The sequence below is a fragment of the Xiphophorus maculatus genome, chromosome 24, assembly GCF_002775205.1.
Source record: "Xiphophorus maculatus strain JP 163 A chromosome 24, X_maculatus-5.0-male, whole genome shotgun sequence".
NCBI classification, from domain to species: Eukaryota; Metazoa; Chordata; class Actinopteri; order Cyprinodontiformes; family Poeciliidae; genus Xiphophorus; species Xiphophorus maculatus.
The window spans coordinates 3,625,832-3,644,388 of record NC_036466.1 but is presented as its reverse complement, the minus strand read 5'-3'; the positions used below and the strand labels follow the sequence as shown (position 1 = coordinate 3,644,388).

The window sequence follows — 18,557 nt, the reverse complement described above, 5'->3', positions numbered from 1 at the left end:
TTTTATATTTTTCATATATCTATTTAATATTAGTTATTATTTGTGTTTTTTATTACATTCTAATTGTTAAAATCTCTAAACTTTGATTTATTTTATCCTTACGTTTCTTAATTGAAAATTAAAACCACATTATTGAATATAAAATTTTTTCTAATATATTTTTACTGCAAGTTATTTTTTTATTAGTTTAAGTTTTAATATTATTTAAACTGAAATTGATTTTAACTTGTCTTATGTAATTTTCTTTTCATTAAATTGTATTCTATCTTACTTTATTTTGTACTTAAATTTTTGTTTTCGTTTTTTTTTTTTTTTTTAAGTTGTCCAACTTAAGTTTAATTTATTTTCTTCTTTTTTTTTTTAAGCTAGTTTGGTTAAACTCCATTTTCTATGTAGGTTAACTTAAAATGCTAAAATCAGGAGCATGTTTCTGGCTCCAGTCATGAAATCATCTGATCAGGTCTGACCAATCAGAAGCAGCGGTGTGGCTCCACTTTCTGACTATTTTTCTGTGATGAATAATAAACGGTGACGACGTTCTTCTTCTGTGGTAGTGAAGTGGCAGCAGGGCTGACAGCAGGAGGCGGTGTTGAGGTGGTTTGTGTGACCTGGCCGTTTGCCGCCCCCAGGTTCCTGCCGCCCTGAGCAGCAAGGAGAGGAGGGAGCAGTGGGGTCTCCGCAGCAGCCTGTCCCCCCCACCCTCTATCTCCCGCCCGTCCACCCCCACTCCCCCATCCCGCACCTGCTCACCCCTCCCCCTCCCTCTGTCCCGCACCTCCTCTCCTCTCCCTCCCCCTTTGCCGGTGCTGAGCGCGGCCCCTGCCCCGGGTCCCCCTCCGCCGCCACCACTGCCCCCTGCGTCCAGCATCAGGGACAGCCCCGGGGACGAGGACACGGCGGCGCTGCTGCCCCGCGGCGACGCCCTGCTGCGGCTGAGCGAGGACGACGGCACAGAGAACCCGCTGCTGGCCCCTCTGCTGGCCCCGCTGCTAGGCCCCGCCTCCCCCCGCCGCTCGCCCCGCCGTTCCCCACTCCCTTTCTCTCCTGTTGACCTGGACCTGGATGAGTCCCACGTCTGACAGCAGAAGAAGAGTTTCATCCTAGTTCAGCTTCCTCCATCATCAGCTCCACCAGAGTTTTATTATTACGACTATTTCCTTCATAAATTCAGAGATTTATTTTTAAACTATATTTTCAGCCACTTCTAACAGATATTTATAGTTAAAGAAGGAACCCTGTCATATTCACTGCACCCTCTACACTTACTGGCACCATGGTCTGAATGCGTCCCTCTAACGCTGGTTGTCGCATATTTTACACATACCAGAAGGTGAACAGTTAACACATAGAGGTCAAAGTTATACCAGCTACACCTGATTTTAAAGATGTTCATAATGAAATTTCAATGATTAACTTTTGATATCAGTCAGCTTGGCAGCATAAACAACAATAATAGAGGCCCACAGCATCACAGCTCCTCTACCTTGCTTCACATTGTCCCAGTTCAGGTTAGTAAACTCCACATGTTTACTTTTGTGATGGTAGGACAGAAAGGGCTCCCCCCCCCCTCTGGTCATCAATATGGAGACAGCAGCTAACAGTTGTCATGGAAACAGGGGTTGTGTAGTCTTAGCACAACTTGTAAATGTTTAATAAGTGGATATTTGGATAGAAGAGAGAAAAGTTGTTATTCCTTCTGAGTTCCACTTTGAAGAGCAACTGGCCTCGGTGTCTCATCAACTTTATTTCCCAGGGAAACAGGAAGTCACAGTTTACTAATTAAAAGTTCCCAGTGTTATTTGTTTCATAGGGAATTTAAAGGCTGGAGCACAGGGAAGATCCTTTCACAATGAAAACATCTGGCGCTAGCTGAGTTGTACTTTAACTAGGACTGTTTCCATGCACCTTTGTTCATACTGACTACAATGAAGCTTCGCCAAAACAGAAAGCCAAGAAAAAAAAATCATATGCAGAAAATCAGCCCACTGTTAGGTAAAGTGTCTTTGTACCAATCTTCACCGGATCGACCTGTAACTGTAGAGGGCGCTGTCTCTAAAAGCCATTTTAAAGCTAATAAAAAACACTTAGTCTTTTTATTATGTGGCACAAGAACATATATTGAGTATTTATTTAATACAGAGTGAAAATGTATTCATATTTATTTGTTTGTCAGTGACTTTAGTCATAAAAATGTCTATTTTAAGCCATCAGGAGCCAACAGATGATGGAAAACAAAAAGCTTTAACAGTTGGCCCGTTGTTCAGAGAAAAGCAATATTTAATCAGCTCTGTGCCCCTTTAAATGAGATTTATTGTGTTTTGATTGTGTTCTAATAGTAAAACAATAGAAATAACACAAACACGCCTGTAGATTCTCTGTAGTTCGCTTGTTTGTTGCGCTGCTACGTGTCGTGTTTCTCATCGTCCTGATGTTTGCGTCGTCGTCGTCGTTCAGCAGAAAAACTCCAGCTGTGATGAAGCTCGTTGCTGATGTCATGCCTTAAGGGAATCATTTCACCTGTTCGGTTCCAGTTGTGCTTACCTGCCATGGTTAGAGGTGTTTTGTGCCATAATTCACACCAACGCACTGTGACTGTAGCTAAATAGCTTCCTGTTTTCTGCTAATGTAGCTCTTTTCCTGGAAACCTGTAACAATGGCTGCATGAGACACAATGCGGTTTCTTTTTACCTGCTAAATAAACAGGATTAACATGACCTCTTGGTTCATTTATATTGTCAAATTTTGCTGTTATGACTCTTTGATGCCAGTAGGGGACAGTGTATTCCTAAAACACCAGATAAAAAGTGTTGTTTCCCTTTAAATGTCTTATATTCTGTCTTGTTTGAATATTTCTCAGCTATCTAAATAAACAAATATTGTTTACAGCCTGCTTGGAGATTTTTTTATTTATTTTTTGACAAAGTAGATTTGAGGAAAAAAAATACCTGAGCTGAAAAGGCACCTTTTTTGTTTTTCATACTTTGAAGTTTCTGATTTTTGCCAGTAATCTAACCGTGAAGAACATTGAGCGCAGCGACGAACGCTTCAGGACCACCACGATGCTCTCACACCGACCTGCTGCCAGCTCCACAGTAGGTCATTAGAAAGGAAAAACACGAATTAGCTGAAGAATTGAAGAACTTTTTCTCTTTAAAATGTGTTGAAGAAATGTACAGCTTATGTACTGTTGTACATAAATGGTTCATTTGTGTTTCAAAGTCCCAATCACATCTGGAAGAGTTAAAATTCATTAAGCAGCCCTCATTTTCAAAACCCAGCACGTCTGCCATTTTGGCTATCAGCAATTTCTTTAAACCAAAAGCAGACATTGTACGGTTAAACTTCGAACTGTAAACGTGCATCTTTGTTTCAATCTGTTCTACGAATCGAAGATTGTTCACTTGCTTTGCGAACAGTGGTAACATGTAGTGAAGGGCTTGAGGGCCACAACAGACTGAGGGCCCTCAAATGAAGTGAATCTATATCTTACAGAGTTCTCTGACAGCTAAATGAGACGAGTGACTGTGTAGCCAGTCAATTTTAATGTACAACTATAAGTATAGTTATTGCTCATCTGAAAAGGTTTCATGTCATAGATCTTGTGGTTAATGTAAATATAAGAATACATAGTCATGAAATGTATATATATTTTTAACATAAATTAATTTCTAAGCTCACTTTGCAACATTTAGCTTAAGTCTCCGTCCTGACATGAAATATGTTTGTATTTAATCCCATAAATGTCGATGGAGAGTCAGCAGGCCACAGGCGAACTGACAGCAACCAGGGCGAAGAGTCTGTTCACTGGAGAAAAACCACTGGATTTATGTAAGGTAATAAATGTCCTTATGTTTTATTCTCATCTTAATTCACACCTAATCGTTTCCTGATAACCAGCCAAGTTCCTTTAAGAATGGGATATTTATTTTTAGCACGTTGTTAGTGGGAGCTGGGTGGAAGTGGAGCACAGTGAGTTTTAGAGTTTTAATAGTTTTCAACCATGTTGTGTGTGAATGTAAAAGAAACAAAATGAGGGCTGTTATCAGAGTTTAGGGTTTTATTGGATTATTAGCGCACGTCCGTTCCGCTGCAACATCAGTGCATTTCACAAATCAGCAAGACAGACGACAGGAAGTCCACAAGAGTGACTCCTTTCACTCCCAAACTCTGACTCTTAAAGGAAAATAGAAACTCAAAACATGAGAACAGAGCAGACATCAGTGCATCGTTCAGGTTAACCACTGGTGGGAAACAACCGGCTCCCCCTGGAGGAGGGACGACTCCTCCCTAAGGCACCAGGACTGCAGGTGGGGTGGGGGGGTAGCTTATCGATGGCCGAGTGGACTGATCCCGCCTGGAACCAGACCGGGGTCACTGGGACGGGTTCTTCACACAGAACCAGAACCGTTCCAGCTCCACAGGGAGGAGGGAACAAACAGAACCGCTTTAAAACCAAGAGGAGAGCCATGCAGGAGAACCCGGAACAGCTGCTCTACTGGCTGGGCAGGGCCGGAGCTAGAGCCACCTGGAGCTGGGGGGCCAACACCCAGCAAGACCAGCAGCTACAGGAACCACATGGGGCCCCACAGTTACAGGATAAACTGTGAGGCATTTATTAGCCGTTAATAAACATGGAATGGTTCATAAAAATGTAAAAATTAGCATGCTTAAAGCAACGTTAACTCCTTAATAACCATTTATTACCTGTTTATAAGCACTAAACATGTAATAAATGATTTAAAACTTGCAATATCCAGGCAGTTTGAGTAAAGTGACTTTTTACATGTTTAGATGGATTTACTTATTAAAATGTAGTTAAACGAAAGAAAAACAAAATTCTGCACTTTATTGGAAAAAAAAACACACCACTTAAAGACAAAGAACAAATTAATGTGAATACAGTGAAGAAGGCCAAAACTTATCATTCCAGCATATATGTATATACATATAGATGAATAATATCTCTTATTATTTTTTGGGGGGGCAAATACTTTCAATTTCTTGGACCAGTTTAGATCTGTGGGATTTTGGAGCAGTTTTCCTGTGACGTTCGTCCTGATTGGTTGAGCTGCTGGTCTAGAGCAATCGCAGCACGTCGCTCGCCCCTTTCTCTCTCCTCAAACAAACGCCCCTCTTAAACCAAAGTGCAGCTGAAGGTGGAGAAAAGAAGCAAACCAAGCAGATCCCAACCCTCCAAACCGTCTTAAGGCTGTTAGTACCTGTACAAGAACACGTCGAGATATAAAAACGAGCAGCGGGGCGGCAGCTCGTCCTCCGAGGCTTCGAGCGCCACCTGATTGGCCGCCGGTTGCCAGAGTGCCCCGCCTTCATCCCAACTGTGTGCAACTCACTCACATTCAGCCACCTGGACTTAAAGACAGGAAACGTAGGACTTTGAATTCTTCCAGAGAGGCTTGCTGTAGGCCCAGCCTTCACCCTGCAGAGAGAAACAGGAAGTAGTTTGGTCCCTGCTGCTAGGCGACAGGAAGGGCCGGCTATGATGGACGCTCACCTCCCGGTCAAAGTATCTGGTCCTCCACGGCGTCTCGGTCTCGGCCCGCTGGCGCTCCTCGGCCCGCTGCCGCTCCTCCAGGACCCTCTTGTGTTCGGTGGCTTTATCGATGTCCTTCTGCCGCAGCGCCTCCGTCACGTGCTGCCACAGCCGCCTGCAACACGAGTTCACCTCGTTGGACAACGGACATCGCCAACATGGACGCTTCCCGCCAGAACGCAGCCCACCTGGACTCTGTGGGCGCTTGCTTCTCTATGGGCCGGACCCGCTTCCTGGTGACGGGCAGCTTGGTGACGTCCACCACCTTGGTCTCTCCGCTGGTGTAGCTGAACTCCAGCACGCCGTTCCACTCGCCCTGAACCCGACACACCACCGCGTTGGTGGAGTTGTGCTTCACCTCTGCCGTTACCCTGAACACCAACAACAACGTTTAGCAGGAGCTAACGCTAAAGTGCTGTACCGACTCCATATTTAGCAAAGCTAACACTAAAGCTGTATTTAGTGGAAGCTGATAGAATTTGAATGGAAGTTTGACTATCTACCCTTGACAGACTTCAATACTCAAGCAAAAATTTAATTGACATAATTTACATGTTCAGTAATGTCCATATTGTGTTTGTTGTCCATGCTTTATTTTCTTAATAGTTGATAACAAAAACTTTGACAGTTTATCAAACAGCCACCTAAATTAGCGTTTCAGAATCTATCTGAAAACGTTTAGCACACTTGGCTTCCCCAAAACGAAAAATTAGCCCTGCTATTGGTGTATTAGTGGAAGTGTTTCCACCACTGATAATAAATCAGTTAGTAACACTGTAAATGTGTAAGTAATACACATTTACAAACACTTAAGGTGGATTTTAGGGCATTTATTGGTTTCCAGTGAGTGGTTTGGTTTGGTTCTTTATTCAGAAGAGTGTTTCCACCTCCAGTTGGACTCTCAGTCTGTCATGCTAACTGGACAGACCAGTCGTTTTTCTATCTGCCAATCAATGGATGGTGTTGTGTGACGCCAGTATCTCTACCTTAACCATATCTTTTAATGGAGCTGCAGCTGAAGGGAGGATTAGCTGGTGGTTTCCATGGCGCCCGGCGGTACGTACTTGTGTAACTTTCCGCCGTAGAAGGGCTTGGTCTGGAAGGTGATGACGGCCGAGTATCCGGACTTGTTGCAGGCGATGTTGACCTTTCCGCCCAGCTCCACCCAGGGCACGGTGAGGATGGAGCGGGCGTAGGCGCAGGGCAGCGTGAAGGTGTACTCCTCATCGTGCTCCAGCAGATGCAGGCAACCTGGACAGAGACGTCGTGAATCAGAGCGGACAAATCCTCGAGAGGCGGCGGTGAAACCAGATGCTGAAAATCCAATCCCGCCGGCTCTGATAAGCCTCATTAATTACTCACAGCCGCCGTTAAATATACATCAGCTGCTATCTGTTCTTTCCAGTCTGCATTAAGTACAGAAGAAGCAGCAGATCCCGACAGCCTGATGCCTTCAGGAACCGAGAGCACAGAGCTCATCGAAGCTAAGTTAACGCTAACGCCACAGGCGGATGCGTTCACTGACCTTCTCCGATCATGGACACGCCGATGGACATCCCCATGAACTTGCTCTTGGTCCACACGTGTGTGTTCACACACATCTGCCTCTCCGGACACTCTGCGTAGAAGCCAGACACCGGGGGATGATGGGACACCTGCTCCGCCACAAAGCGCACCTGGTAGGGCTCCGGGGCCTCGGCGGGGGGCTCGGCCTCTCCCTGGAGGGCCTCGGGCCCCCGGGGGACCCTCCAGGAGCAGTGGAAGGTCTCTCCGATGATGGGGTTGTAGGGCTTCTTGGCGATGGCGCCCTTGCGGCCCTCGTGGAACGACGTGAGGTAGTACTCCACGAAGCGGATCATGCGGTCCTCGGGGCTGTTGCCGTCGGTGACGGTGACGAAGAGCTCCGGGTGGGACATGAAGTCTGCATACATCTCCAGCAGGGAGCGCTTCTCCAGGATGAAGGTGGGCAGGACCACCTGGGGGACGGGTTTACACGTCACACCCTCCAAACCGAAAACCTCAACTGACCACAGCACATATTTAGCACCTAGCTGGCAGCTTCTGGTTGCTATGGAGATCCCAGTTTACCTGCCTTCTAAGTAGTGCTTGGCTCATTTAAATCACTTTAATTATGAGTTCTCTTCTTCCCAATATTTAAGAGTAGCTAAGTAAAAAATGACTAAATGCACCAAGTCTAGAAAGTCCCACTACATTCAGTCTGTAAATGTTTTGACTAGCAGCTAGTAGCTTCATCCAATATCAAAGTTAAGAGCATCAATCCTAATTATACCAATAAAAATACTTTTTTTTTGTTAAAACCCCACCAGGAAAATCCTGATCGGAGCGTCTGGAACAAAAGCGGCAGGATTTGATTTGATTGTGAGTTGTGTTACAATCCTGACCCTGACTTTAGATTATTTAGTAAAACTGATTAAACACCAATACATGAGCATGAGAACTGCTGTATGCCTGGTCTCCTGAAGGGGGCAGTGCAGGTCACCTAGTTCAGTTTTAACCAGAAGCTGTAGAGGGAAGCCATCCAGGTGTTAAACCTGGACCTTTTGAAGATTGATGCTTTATTAGCAGAAAAATTAAAGTACCAACAGCTTCCCCTTCTGCTGTCAGGCCGAAACCTGACAGCTCTGTGATTGGTGGACGGGCCGTACCCGGGTCAGGTCCATGCCCAGCTTGAGCTGCGACAGAAGGTGCAGGATGACGCTGCGCTCCTCCTCCACAGCCCCCAGGTCCTCCTCCGTGTCCATGAACGAGTCCTCCACCTCGTCCTCCGGGTCCACCTCCTCCTGCTCCTGCCAGACGAAGCCCAGGGCAAAGTTCAGCGCCTCAGGTCACACAGCTCCTTACAGTAGATATTACAGTAACACTCTGCTGGTTCTGGTCCGTTCTCCATCCAGAACAACTACAATGCCTGCTTTTTACTCAAAATGCAATAAGCTGCTCTTTAAAATAATAAATTAGATAATTTAAGGAGATTTTGACACAGAATAAAATTAATCTCTCGTTTTTAACTTTAGTCAATGTGCAACTTATATTTAGTCATTACTATTAACACTATAAAACCCAGTTTGTTGACTTTAAACAAACTTTTTATTATTTATGTCTGAGGTTGCTGAATAAAAAGCACCATCTGAATATACCAGCTGCTCCTCACTTTTTTAATCGCCATCGCTCCAATAAGTGGAACTGGGCCGATATTGACAACCAGTATCAGTTATCGGTCATAAAAACATTAATATCTGTGTCCCTTGCACACACAAAATGATCCTAGAAATATTCATTGCTTATTTGTATTTTTATTTATGAATGTTATTAAACCTAAAATTGTTCCCACAGTAGACAAAACTCACAAGTTTCACCACAAATTATTAAGTTTATGACATGATAGAAGTTATTCTGGTTCAAACTGGTGGATTTAAAGGGACTCGCTTATTAAATCTAATTTCTTAACTCTGATTGGTCCACTCCAGGTTGGCCGTATGCTACACTGTTAGCGTCAACACAACCCAAGCTATGCAGGAAATAATCTCGAGTCCTATAGGAACCTCTTGTCTTCTTTGAGATTTTAGATTTTTAATTCATGACTTTTCTTGTGTTTGAAATTAAACCAAAATGCATTTTAAATTTTTTTTTTCTAATATATGAAGACTATTTTCTGTATCCAGAAATAAAACAGTGATGAATTAGAAAGTTTACACTACTTCCTGTTCTCTAACCGAGTTACTTCGTTAGGGAATGTATTCATTACATTAAAAGCAAAAACAATTATATGCAATACAAACATAAATACAAGTCAATAAAATGAAAGGCAGCAGAAAGAAGAAACATTAAAAAAACAGAAATATATGTTTTTTTTAAATTTGCTCTTTCACTTGCTTTTGATTGACTTTTTAATCATTTTGTGTGAAAACCCTTGGAGAAGTCTGGATTTAATGTCTCCTCATTGAAGATGAATTATGACCTGAAATCTATGCATTTCCATAGAAATGAGTGACTTTTTCCACTAAATACAGAAATGTTCCCGTTTTATTTACAGGTATTTTAATGGCCAAACGTCATAATACAAAATCCGTGAGGGATGACGGAGTCCCTGCTCGAAATTCCGTGAAAGACGAAGCCCATTGAAAGGCTGTTTACATCGTTTTAAACTGTGTGACTGTGAGAATGAGTGGGAATAAAAATACCAACAGGTATTTTGTTCCATATAACACAGTAGGAGTGTAACTTCTATGGATTCAAAAGCAAGAACCCCCCCACTTGATGACTTTGTGTTTCTGTGTTTGATATGATGTGAAGCACTTTGAAATGCCTTGCTGCTGAAATGTGCTATACAAATACAATTTGATTGATTGATTGATAAATATGTGACTGAAACTAATGATGGCATGTATGAGACACAGAACCGTTATGACCCAGGTAGAGCATCTTACTGATAAAAACTGATCATGTTTGAAGTTTATGAAGTGACATTAAACAATGAAACGTGCAGTGAAGGAAGCCCGTCTCCATGGTAACGGCGTTCTTACCTCAGAGCAGCTGCAGGCGTCGGGGGCGCTGAGCGGCAGGCGTCCCCCCTCCAGTGGGGTGTGGTTGCCCAGCGGACTGCTGCCGTTCTTCAGGACTTCGTCGGCCACTTTGGGCTCCAGCCACTCGATGGTGGGCCCTGTGGAGGCAGGCGAGGGCCCCGCGGCGGGCCCCGCACAGGCATCATTGGCCGAGCTCATGGTGGCACCCCCTCCCCTCCTCACGCCCCCCCCTAGCAGCTCCACCTGCTGCTCTGACCCAATGCGACAGCAGGAGCACTGGGAGTAACGCGGTACTGCCTCAGACCGCGGCTATCACCACAGCGTGGCCCCGCCCACAGGAAGCCTCCTGCTGCACTGATTGGCCGGCTGCTGGCCAGGTAAGGAGATCTGCTGTGAAACTGGGACACATTTAGCTGAGGCAGAGTGGCGGCGAGCGGGTCAGAGCGGATCGGAGCGCTGCTGTGTGGGCTGCTGCAGCCTCAGAACGCCGCTCGGCCTGCTCTACCTGCTCCACCTGCTCCACCTGCCCCAACAGGTGAATATTTAACAGGTGCAGATCTAATTACCTGTCCAGACGGCCAGCTGCTCCGGTTCCCATCAATAATGCAGCATAATTCCAGTCACTCACCTCCCAGGGCGGCCCGCTGCCGCGCCACCTGCTGCAGCTGCAGGATGTGCAGGCACTCGCTCAGGCAGCTCATGGTGGCCATGGAGGTGGCCTTCAGCATCAGCAGGTCCTGGTCAAGGGGGGACAGGCCGGGGCCCGGGGCTGCCGGCAGCCCCTCGATGCTCTGAATCAGGTCCCGGTGCTGGCCCTGGGCCTGGCTCATCATCTGGACACAAACAGAACCACATCTGGGTTAGAGATGAGCCAACATCAGCTCTGATTCTGCTGCTGCAGCCTGCCAGGATGGCAGCAGTGCAGCAGCTCCCCCTGCTGGACACACAGCGAACCACCACTCACCTCTGAATATTTCATGATTTAAGACAATACAGCTAATTACACATCAGCAGGAAATCACACTTTGCCCTCCCTTCTACAGCAGGGGGCACCAAAGTGCAGCCCAGGGGCCTCTTGTGGCCCTTGCACTGATTTTTTTGTGGTCCCCAACTGCAGTTCAAGAATAGTAACAATTTCTTACAATGGAAACATAAAGTATTTGTAGTTTTACAACCAAACGTTGTAAGTAGAATGACGTCTATCTAGAATAGTCAATTTTGCAGCATCCAAATCAACTTTGATTTAATTTATTAAACTTCGCTAAATATGTTTAAAAGGAAAGTGACCCGATTCCTGTTTTTATAACAGGATACGTTTGAATATTCTAAACACTTGCCATATATAAAGTGGATTTGAAGACTAGATGCCTTTCTTTTTCTTATAATACAGCAAATGTGGCTCTGGATCTAGGGGGAATGACATCACTTTTCTTCCAAAAAACTAAACTAAACAAAAAAACAGACCCAACTGGGTCTGGATCAGCCTGTCTGCTGATTCAGCATGATTCAGAAACCGAACCAGTTACAGACAGACGGGTGTCGGCCATGTTGGGGTGTGTGTCGTACCTCCCTGGCGTCCAGCAGGTGGTCGGGCATCAGGGACTTCCTGCTGGAGTAGACGGAGCCCTTGTGGTTTTGCGTCCAGCCGAACAGGGCCGAGGTGCTCTGACTGGGCCGCCGCAGAGACATCGGCGAGCTGGCGCTGCTCTGGGACGCCACAGAGTACCTACGGCTGGGTGCGGGGTTGCTCTGGGAGACGAGACACACATGACGAGATGGTCCAGAGCCGGTCTGGGTCAGAACGAGAACCAGGCGGGGCCTTTCCTACCTTGCCCAGGGCCTCGGTGTGGTGCTGAGTGCAGATCTGCAGCCGGCTCACCCAGTGCTGCCTCTCCTTGGCGTCACTGGCTACACACACACACACACAGAGGAGAGAGAATCATCGATCCTGCGCCTCACCGGCTGCACATAATGGACCTGCTGCAGATCAATACCAGCAGCTGGATGATGGTGATGATGGTGGACTCACCTCGCAGCTTGTACTGTTCTCCACTGATGGCGTTCACGGTGAAGGTGTGGGAGTCCTCGTCGCTGGGGGAGATGACGGCCCCGGCCAGCGGCAGGCTGCCCCGGGGCTTCTGGGAGCGGGACTGCTCGTTCACAAAGTACTCCAACAGACCCGCCTCGTTGTTCAGGACAAAGAACCTGGAGGAGCAGCCTGTCAGTGACCAGAACACCCGGTTTAAAGCGCAAGCGCCAGGTAACAACTCACCTGTACTGCCAGCCTGTCACCAGGTTGGTGTACTTCATCAGATAGCCGTCAATGTTCTCCATGTGATCGCTTCGGACAGACAGAAATGTTTAGGTCAACACAGATTGATGATCAGCGGCTACTGACAGTCAGCGCGCAGGGCAAAGTCCGCCACCTTCACTCAGGTGAGTCAGGTTGGCAGGTAAACAGAGCAAAAGCACCCACCTGTACTGCCAGCTCTTCCCGCCCGCTCTCCCCGAACTGGGGGTTCTGTTCGGGGGAAATGCATCCACTTTCCCCTCGTTCTCCGCGACCCGAACCGCCGCAGTTTCCCCCTGCATGGTCACAAGGCAGAGCCCTTGCCTCCGTCAGCCCTGCTCCTCCTGCGGCGGCGGAGGCTAGAACTTCTGATGCTAAGCTGAGATTTGATCACCCAGCTCGAGCTTCTGGGTTCTAATTTCGCCCCACTCCAGGAAAAGTTGTCACCCGCCTCTGGGAAAACCGGCTTGGAGCCCTCCTTCGGACAGTTAGGGGACTACGGCTAAGGAAACATAATTAAACCATGTAGCTGGACAGCCTCTGCTAGCTGCTGCTCTTTACTGCCTCGGCAGGAACGCGATTGTCACGTGACTGTTTGATGGGAGCGCATTTCCGGTTTGGATTTAAAGAAATAAAACAATAAGAAAAATGAACAACCAAAACCCGCTGCTAATGTTACAAAATAAAATGTTTTCCAATGTACAAATCGTATGAAGTACATTCAGAGTACTTCAATTTGCCCCTAAGAACGCTCACTCGGCTAAGTTTCTACAAAATAGATCGTTTGTAAAACAGATGTTACACTGATCAAGTTTCAAACCCCCAAATTTTCGCAATTCTTAGGATAAATGTCGTCATACAATTTGCTAACTGAACTTATTTATCACCTCATTAATGTAACTTATTTCCACTGTAAAGAAATGTACAGTATTTGACCAAATTGCATCACAATGATTGATGTTGAAATATCTGTCTTACACCAAACTGATATTAAAAATAAGTCTTATATTGCTAAGATTAAGTAGTTTTATTTATTTTCTAGAAATAAAGCAATTGCTGCTTTTCCTTAATATTAGAATTTTTACTTTTTTAATTTAATTTGATTATTCTCGCATTCTTAAAACCATTTACACCATTATTTTGAAAGTCTCACAAACCGGAAGACTAACCATTCAGAGTTCTGCTCCATAGTAGACGTTATGATTAGCGGTATCCCAATTATTTAGTGGTTATTTATCAATCGGCGCCCTCTAAAACATCATTGCAGCTTACATGCTGGGGTATTTTATTTTTTACGCACCCAACGCCGTATTCGGCCGCATTATTATCGTCGTTAAACGTAATTTAAGCCTTTTATGTGGAGCTGAAATGAGGAAGTTTGTGGAAATCCTTTGAGATTAGCAGGTTTGTGCTCCACGCAACACTTCAGGTTGCTGAAAGTCCACGGGAGGAAGTGGGAGGCGGAACCGTGGCGAGCTCAGGGTGGAGCGGGTGTCTTTTAGCAGCAACGGGGCGGATAAGGAAGTTCCACTGGCGAGTGGAGAACAACACATACTTCAGTCTGGCAAAGCGTTTATCCAGTTTCAACATGCCTGCTCAGAAAGTCTGCATCGTTGGATCTGGAAACTGGTGACTTTACTCTATATTCATGTTTTTTGCTTCATGGCTTCTTTATGTTGCGGTCAGCGTTGAACTAAATTTGAATTAGGCAGATTCAAACCTGTTGGGTTAATATAATCTGATTGTCTCTACTTTGTGTCAATCCGTGGATTTAAATGTCCTCTTCTTTTAAATGTGCAAATAAACCATTAGCATCAAAGCTTTACCAAAATAATGTCCTGTGATTGGCTGGAGTCCTCCATCCTGAACTTGTGGCTCTTCCTCCAGGGGATCCTCCATCGCCAAGATCATCGGCCACAATGTGAAGGCGTCCAACCGCTTCAACCCCATGGTGAACATGTGGGTCTACGAGGAGATGGTCGACGGCAGGAAGCTCACCGAGATCATCAACACCGAGCACGAAAACGTCAAATACCTGCCGGGACACAAGCTGCCCAAGAACGTGGTAGGGTGTTGCTGTTTCCCAGAATTTATCCTCCACAGTCCTGTCCCTACAGGAGCAGGAATGTCCCTGGAAAGACTTTATCTGTCTTGGTTCTGGGGAGCGGAGCAGTACTCACTGGGAAAGATCAAAGTGTGGCTTTCAAGCACCATCATGCTCACCATCCATAGATGGAATTATTAAAAAATCATTAATTTCTCCCAATTATTCAGCTTCCAACCCTTATCTACCTAGTAACAGGACAGGTGTCCAACCTGAACGTGTCCGGTCCACCGGGTCTGACCGTTTGCCTCGGCTGCAACTCAGTGAAGGTGCAAGTTGCTAAGTGTTGCACACTTAATAATTGATCAGTCTGCTTTTGTACTGTACTTGTAACCAGGTACAGTGGGCCCCCGACTAGTCACAGCTCAGTTTTTGCAGATTTTTCCGCGGGAACGTAACTTTCAGTTATTCATAGTAAATTTGCCAATTCGTGGATTTTGTTTTTCGGATCTGTAATATTTCAGACAAAATGCAGCTTGGGAAGCTGAGATATCTAAGAGTGATTCTACTAGACACGTTGGCGTTTTGCACGGCAGCCAATCCGGGAGTGTGATTTCTTTTCCTTGGCACTGATTGGCTGTAAGGCTGCAGCTAATGTTTATTTGACTAATTGCTTAGTCTGATGATTAATTGGGTAATCAGAATAAAAAATTAAAAAAAACATGCACATTGTGCAGCTTTTTCATTGAGGCTTTTTTATATAATGTTAGAAATACACTAAAAGATGCACATAAAGAAGTTTCTTTGTCAAATGAGAAAATAAACATTTTTGCCTTAATTTCAATAAGAGCATTTCTGTGATGAATGCTTGATCTGTAGCAAAGGCATAGTTATGGTTTCATTGCTGAAATAAAAATGAAAAGTCAGTTTGTTGCGAAATCTTAAAAAATGCAGAATGAAGCATAAATTTGAGCTTTGAAGTTTTTTTGAAAGTGATAAAATCCCGTCTCGTTCTTGTGGAATCAGTGTTGCGTCTCGTGTCGTGAGTTTTGGGTATGGCCATAGCCTGGTCAACATTTTTGAGACTTCAGTCTGGGTGGTGTGGTCTCTAGTGACGGAGGTTGCCGTGTTTCCAGGTGGCTGTTCCTAGCGTCACCGAAGCCATGAAGGGAGCCAGTATCCTGGTCTTCGTCATCCCTCACCAGTTCATCAGTAGACTCTGCGACGAGATGAAGCCTCACATGACGGAGGGAGCCATCGGGATTTCCCTCATCAAGGTGGGGTTGTGGTGTTGGAGGAGTTGGCTGCAGAGGGTTTCGCTGCTGAACGCTGTGCTGCTCTGCAGGGAATCGACGAGGGTCCGGATGGCCTGAAGCTCATCTCCGACATCATCAGGGAGAAGCTGCAGATCGACGTCAGCGTGCTGATGGGGGCCAACATCGCCAACGAGGTGGCCGACGAAAAGTTCTGCGAAACCACCATTGGTCTGCTCTCATTCTGGTTCAAATGGGGAAAGTGCTGATGTTAGCGGCCCACAGGATGACTTCCAGTTTCAGAGTCTGACTCATGTTTCCGCTTCCATGAAGGGGCGAAGAACGCGGCGCAGGGCCAGCTGCTCAAGGAGCTGCTGCAGACGCCCAACTTCCGCATCACCGTGGTTCCTGAGAGCGACACGGTGGAGCTGTGTGGCGCCTTAAAGGTACACACACGTGTCAGCGCATACCTTAACTTAACTTCCGCCTGTTTCCAGCTTAACCAGCTGTTCTCTGACCCTCTCTATACCCATCCCAGAACATCGTGGCGGTGGGCGCCGGCTTCTGCGACGGCCTCGGGTTCGGCGACAACACCAAGGCGGCGGTGATCCGGCTGGGCCTGATGGAGATGGTGGCGTTTGCCAAGATGTTCTGCAAGGGCAACGTGAGCTCTGGCACCTTCCTGGAGAGCTGCGGCGTGGCCGACCTCATCACCACTTGCTACGGCGGGCGGAACCGCCGCGTCGCCGAGGCCTTCGTCAAAACCTCCAAAGTGAGTCAGACGCAGGAAGTGCATCACAATGTTTCCCCTTCCTCACTTAATGGAGTTGAAATGAGCTAGCTGCCAGGCATCATGGAGCGTTGTGTTTTCCTGTGCAGTCCATCGCTGAGCTGGAGGCCGAGATGCTGAACGGCCAGAAGCTGCAGGGTCCACAGACCTCAGCCGAGGTCTACAAGATCCTTCAAAATCGAGGCATAGTTAAGAAGTAAGTTCCCCACCACATACTGCAGCTCTAGTACCTAGGTTTATACATAGGTAGTATTAAAATTACATGCCCACTGTTTGGTCTTCTCGTCCAACATCACTGTCTGACCTCACAAATGGATATCTGTAAAAATGGTCCGAAATTTCCTGTAAGACTCTTTTAAACCTTGTGGGATGACACAGTAGAAGCTGTTAGTTACATTATGTTAAAACCTGTTAATAAGCTTATTTTGTTTCCCTCATGTGTGTTCATAATGCACGCTTTGTGTTTTCTATCACTAATGCTGTAAAATGTTTGTGTCCAACAGGTTTCCTTTGTTTGTTGCCGTCTACCAGATTTGCTATGAAGGGAAGGAGGTGAAGGAGTTCATCACCTGTCTGCAGAACCACCCTGAGCACATGTAGCCTCCAACTGGCTGCAACCTCAACCTCCCACCACTAGAGGGTGGCAGAGATCCACAAGATAAGCGCACAACATAGTAGACAACCTGGCACGTGAAAACTGTTTAACCTTGGCTTGCAGTGTGTGTATGTGTTGTTTTTTTTTAATTTTTCTAATTGTTATTTTTACTATTACACTTTGTGGGAACAATCATTACTACAAACTTTTCTTTTCATGTTTTAATGGGTCCAAATCCACCATTTAGACGCGAGAGCGCCCGAAGTGTCTTCACTTTTTTACTTTTATATATCACTACACCATGTACATCCCTGATCTCAGAAAATCAACAACGGGTGTTATTTTTTTATTTTCATGCGAAGTGTTTGACTTATTAAAATTGGTTTCCGAGAAGCTGTGAAGTCTTTGTTGTCTTTGTGTGGAAAACATATCGGCTTTTAAGCGTTATGGCAGGAAAATCACACTATTTAAATCTACATTGTACATGTTAGAAATTTGCGTTCTCACATTGTACTGGCAAATCCATGATGGACCAATCACTTGACTTTACATGTGGATTTTCGGTTTTGCTTGTTAGATTCCAAAGCGGGCAGAAAATGATTCCCATTTAAACAGCTGTAACTATGAAAAGCCGATTAAGCAACAAACTTGTTTCTTTGTCCCATCATGCAGACCAGAAAAACATTTGGGATTCCCCTTGTGCTTTGACCTTTTTGCGATTTTTCCATTTTGGAATCTGATTTCTAACAATCACTTGTGTTGGTACATCATTTTTAACAGGAAATACCAAAAAAGCCTCCAGTTTTGAGGGTTGATAAAAGAGCTAACAAAGTGTTTACCTAAAAGCTAACATTGTAGCAGGTTAGTGCTAATATCAAATATACAAATACACTTTGAGTGAAAAATACACTTATTTTTCATTCAAACAATTGGTCTATTCAGAGCTAAACAGCATAGCAACTTCCCTCATCAGCAAATGTAGTCGTAAACATAATTAGGTCAAATTAAAATTATGAAATCAAGTGTACATTAGCACCATTTGAAATAGCTACAACTAATTATTGCAACTGATAGCATATCAGGTCTAAAGAGGTGTAATAAGAAAAGTAAGTTTTCTTTGAAGGCTTTGTCAGCTCTATTGGTCTTTATTTGACAGTTTTCAGACACGACAGAGGGAAGACACGTCAGACTTAGTTATTTTTCGGTTATTTTATGTTTCCACGTACTGTTAGTCACCTGGATGCTACCGGCCATGTTTTAAGCCGACAGCCTGCAATGTGAATTTACAAACACTAGGTGGCACTGCTCTCCTTACTTAGCCAGACCTAAGTTAAAAAAATGTCTTCTCGAAGAAGAAAGCGCAGCGCGGCGCAGCTGTGTTTGGTTCTTCCGGTCAGAAGTTGTCGAAAAACGTATCTAAAATACTTATATGTAGCAATTTACAAAGAACAGGAGACAAAGTGATTAAAGCTTCCTGCAGGTCAGGTGAGCAT

At 45.3% G+C, this 18,557-nt stretch overlaps 3 protein-coding genes across 5 annotated transcripts in view; 2 read left to right on the top strand and 1 right to left on the bottom strand.

The window, feature by feature from the left end:
* Window positions 1–2,888, top strand: part of unc80 (unc-80 homolog, NALCN channel complex subunit) — a 51,514-nt gene extending 48,626 nt beyond the window's left edge. For all 3 annotated transcript variants that reach the window (XM_023329260.1, XM_023329259.1, XM_023329258.1), the window contains one exon: window positions 630–2,888. In XM_023329260.1, the coding sequence (XP_023185028.1) occupies window positions 630–1,079 (450 nt within the window). In that variant the 3' untranslated portion in view covers window positions 1,080–2,888. The remainder of the gene's footprint in view (window positions 1–629) is intronic.
* A 1,154-nt stretch (window positions 2,889–4,042) lies between these two features.
* Window positions 4,043–13,439, bottom strand: osbpl11 (oxysterol binding protein like 11). Its single transcript, XM_005802538.2, has 13 exons — window positions 12,569–13,439; window positions 12,365–12,433; window positions 12,122–12,297; window positions 11,921–12,000; window positions 11,659–11,841; window positions 10,721–10,925; window positions 10,093–10,229; window positions 8,218–8,358; window positions 7,077–7,527; window positions 6,616–6,802; window positions 5,740–5,922; window positions 5,513–5,666; window positions 4,043–5,437 (listed from the first exon to the last, which is right to left on the bottom strand). Exons 1-13 carry the CDS (start codon window positions 12,682–12,684, stop codon window positions 5,372–5,374), a joined length of 2,148 nt encoding a protein of 715 aa, XP_005802595.1. The 5' UTR covers window positions 12,685–13,439; the 3' UTR covers window positions 4,043–5,371.
* A 176-nt stretch (window positions 13,440–13,615) lies between these two features.
* On the top strand, window positions 13,616–17,457 carry LOC102222779 (glycerol-3-phosphate dehydrogenase [NAD(+)], cytoplasmic-like). The gene is made up of 8 exons (XM_005802539.3): window positions 13,616–14,011; window positions 14,270–14,447; window positions 15,563–15,703; window positions 15,772–15,910; window positions 16,013–16,125; window positions 16,218–16,451; window positions 16,559–16,665; window positions 16,973–17,457. Exons 1-8 carry the CDS (start codon window positions 13,971–13,973, stop codon window positions 17,067–17,069), a joined length of 1,050 nt encoding a protein of 349 aa, XP_005802596.1. The 5' UTR covers window positions 13,616–13,970; the 3' UTR covers window positions 17,070–17,457.
* Window positions 17,458–18,557: the final 1,100 nt, after the last annotated feature.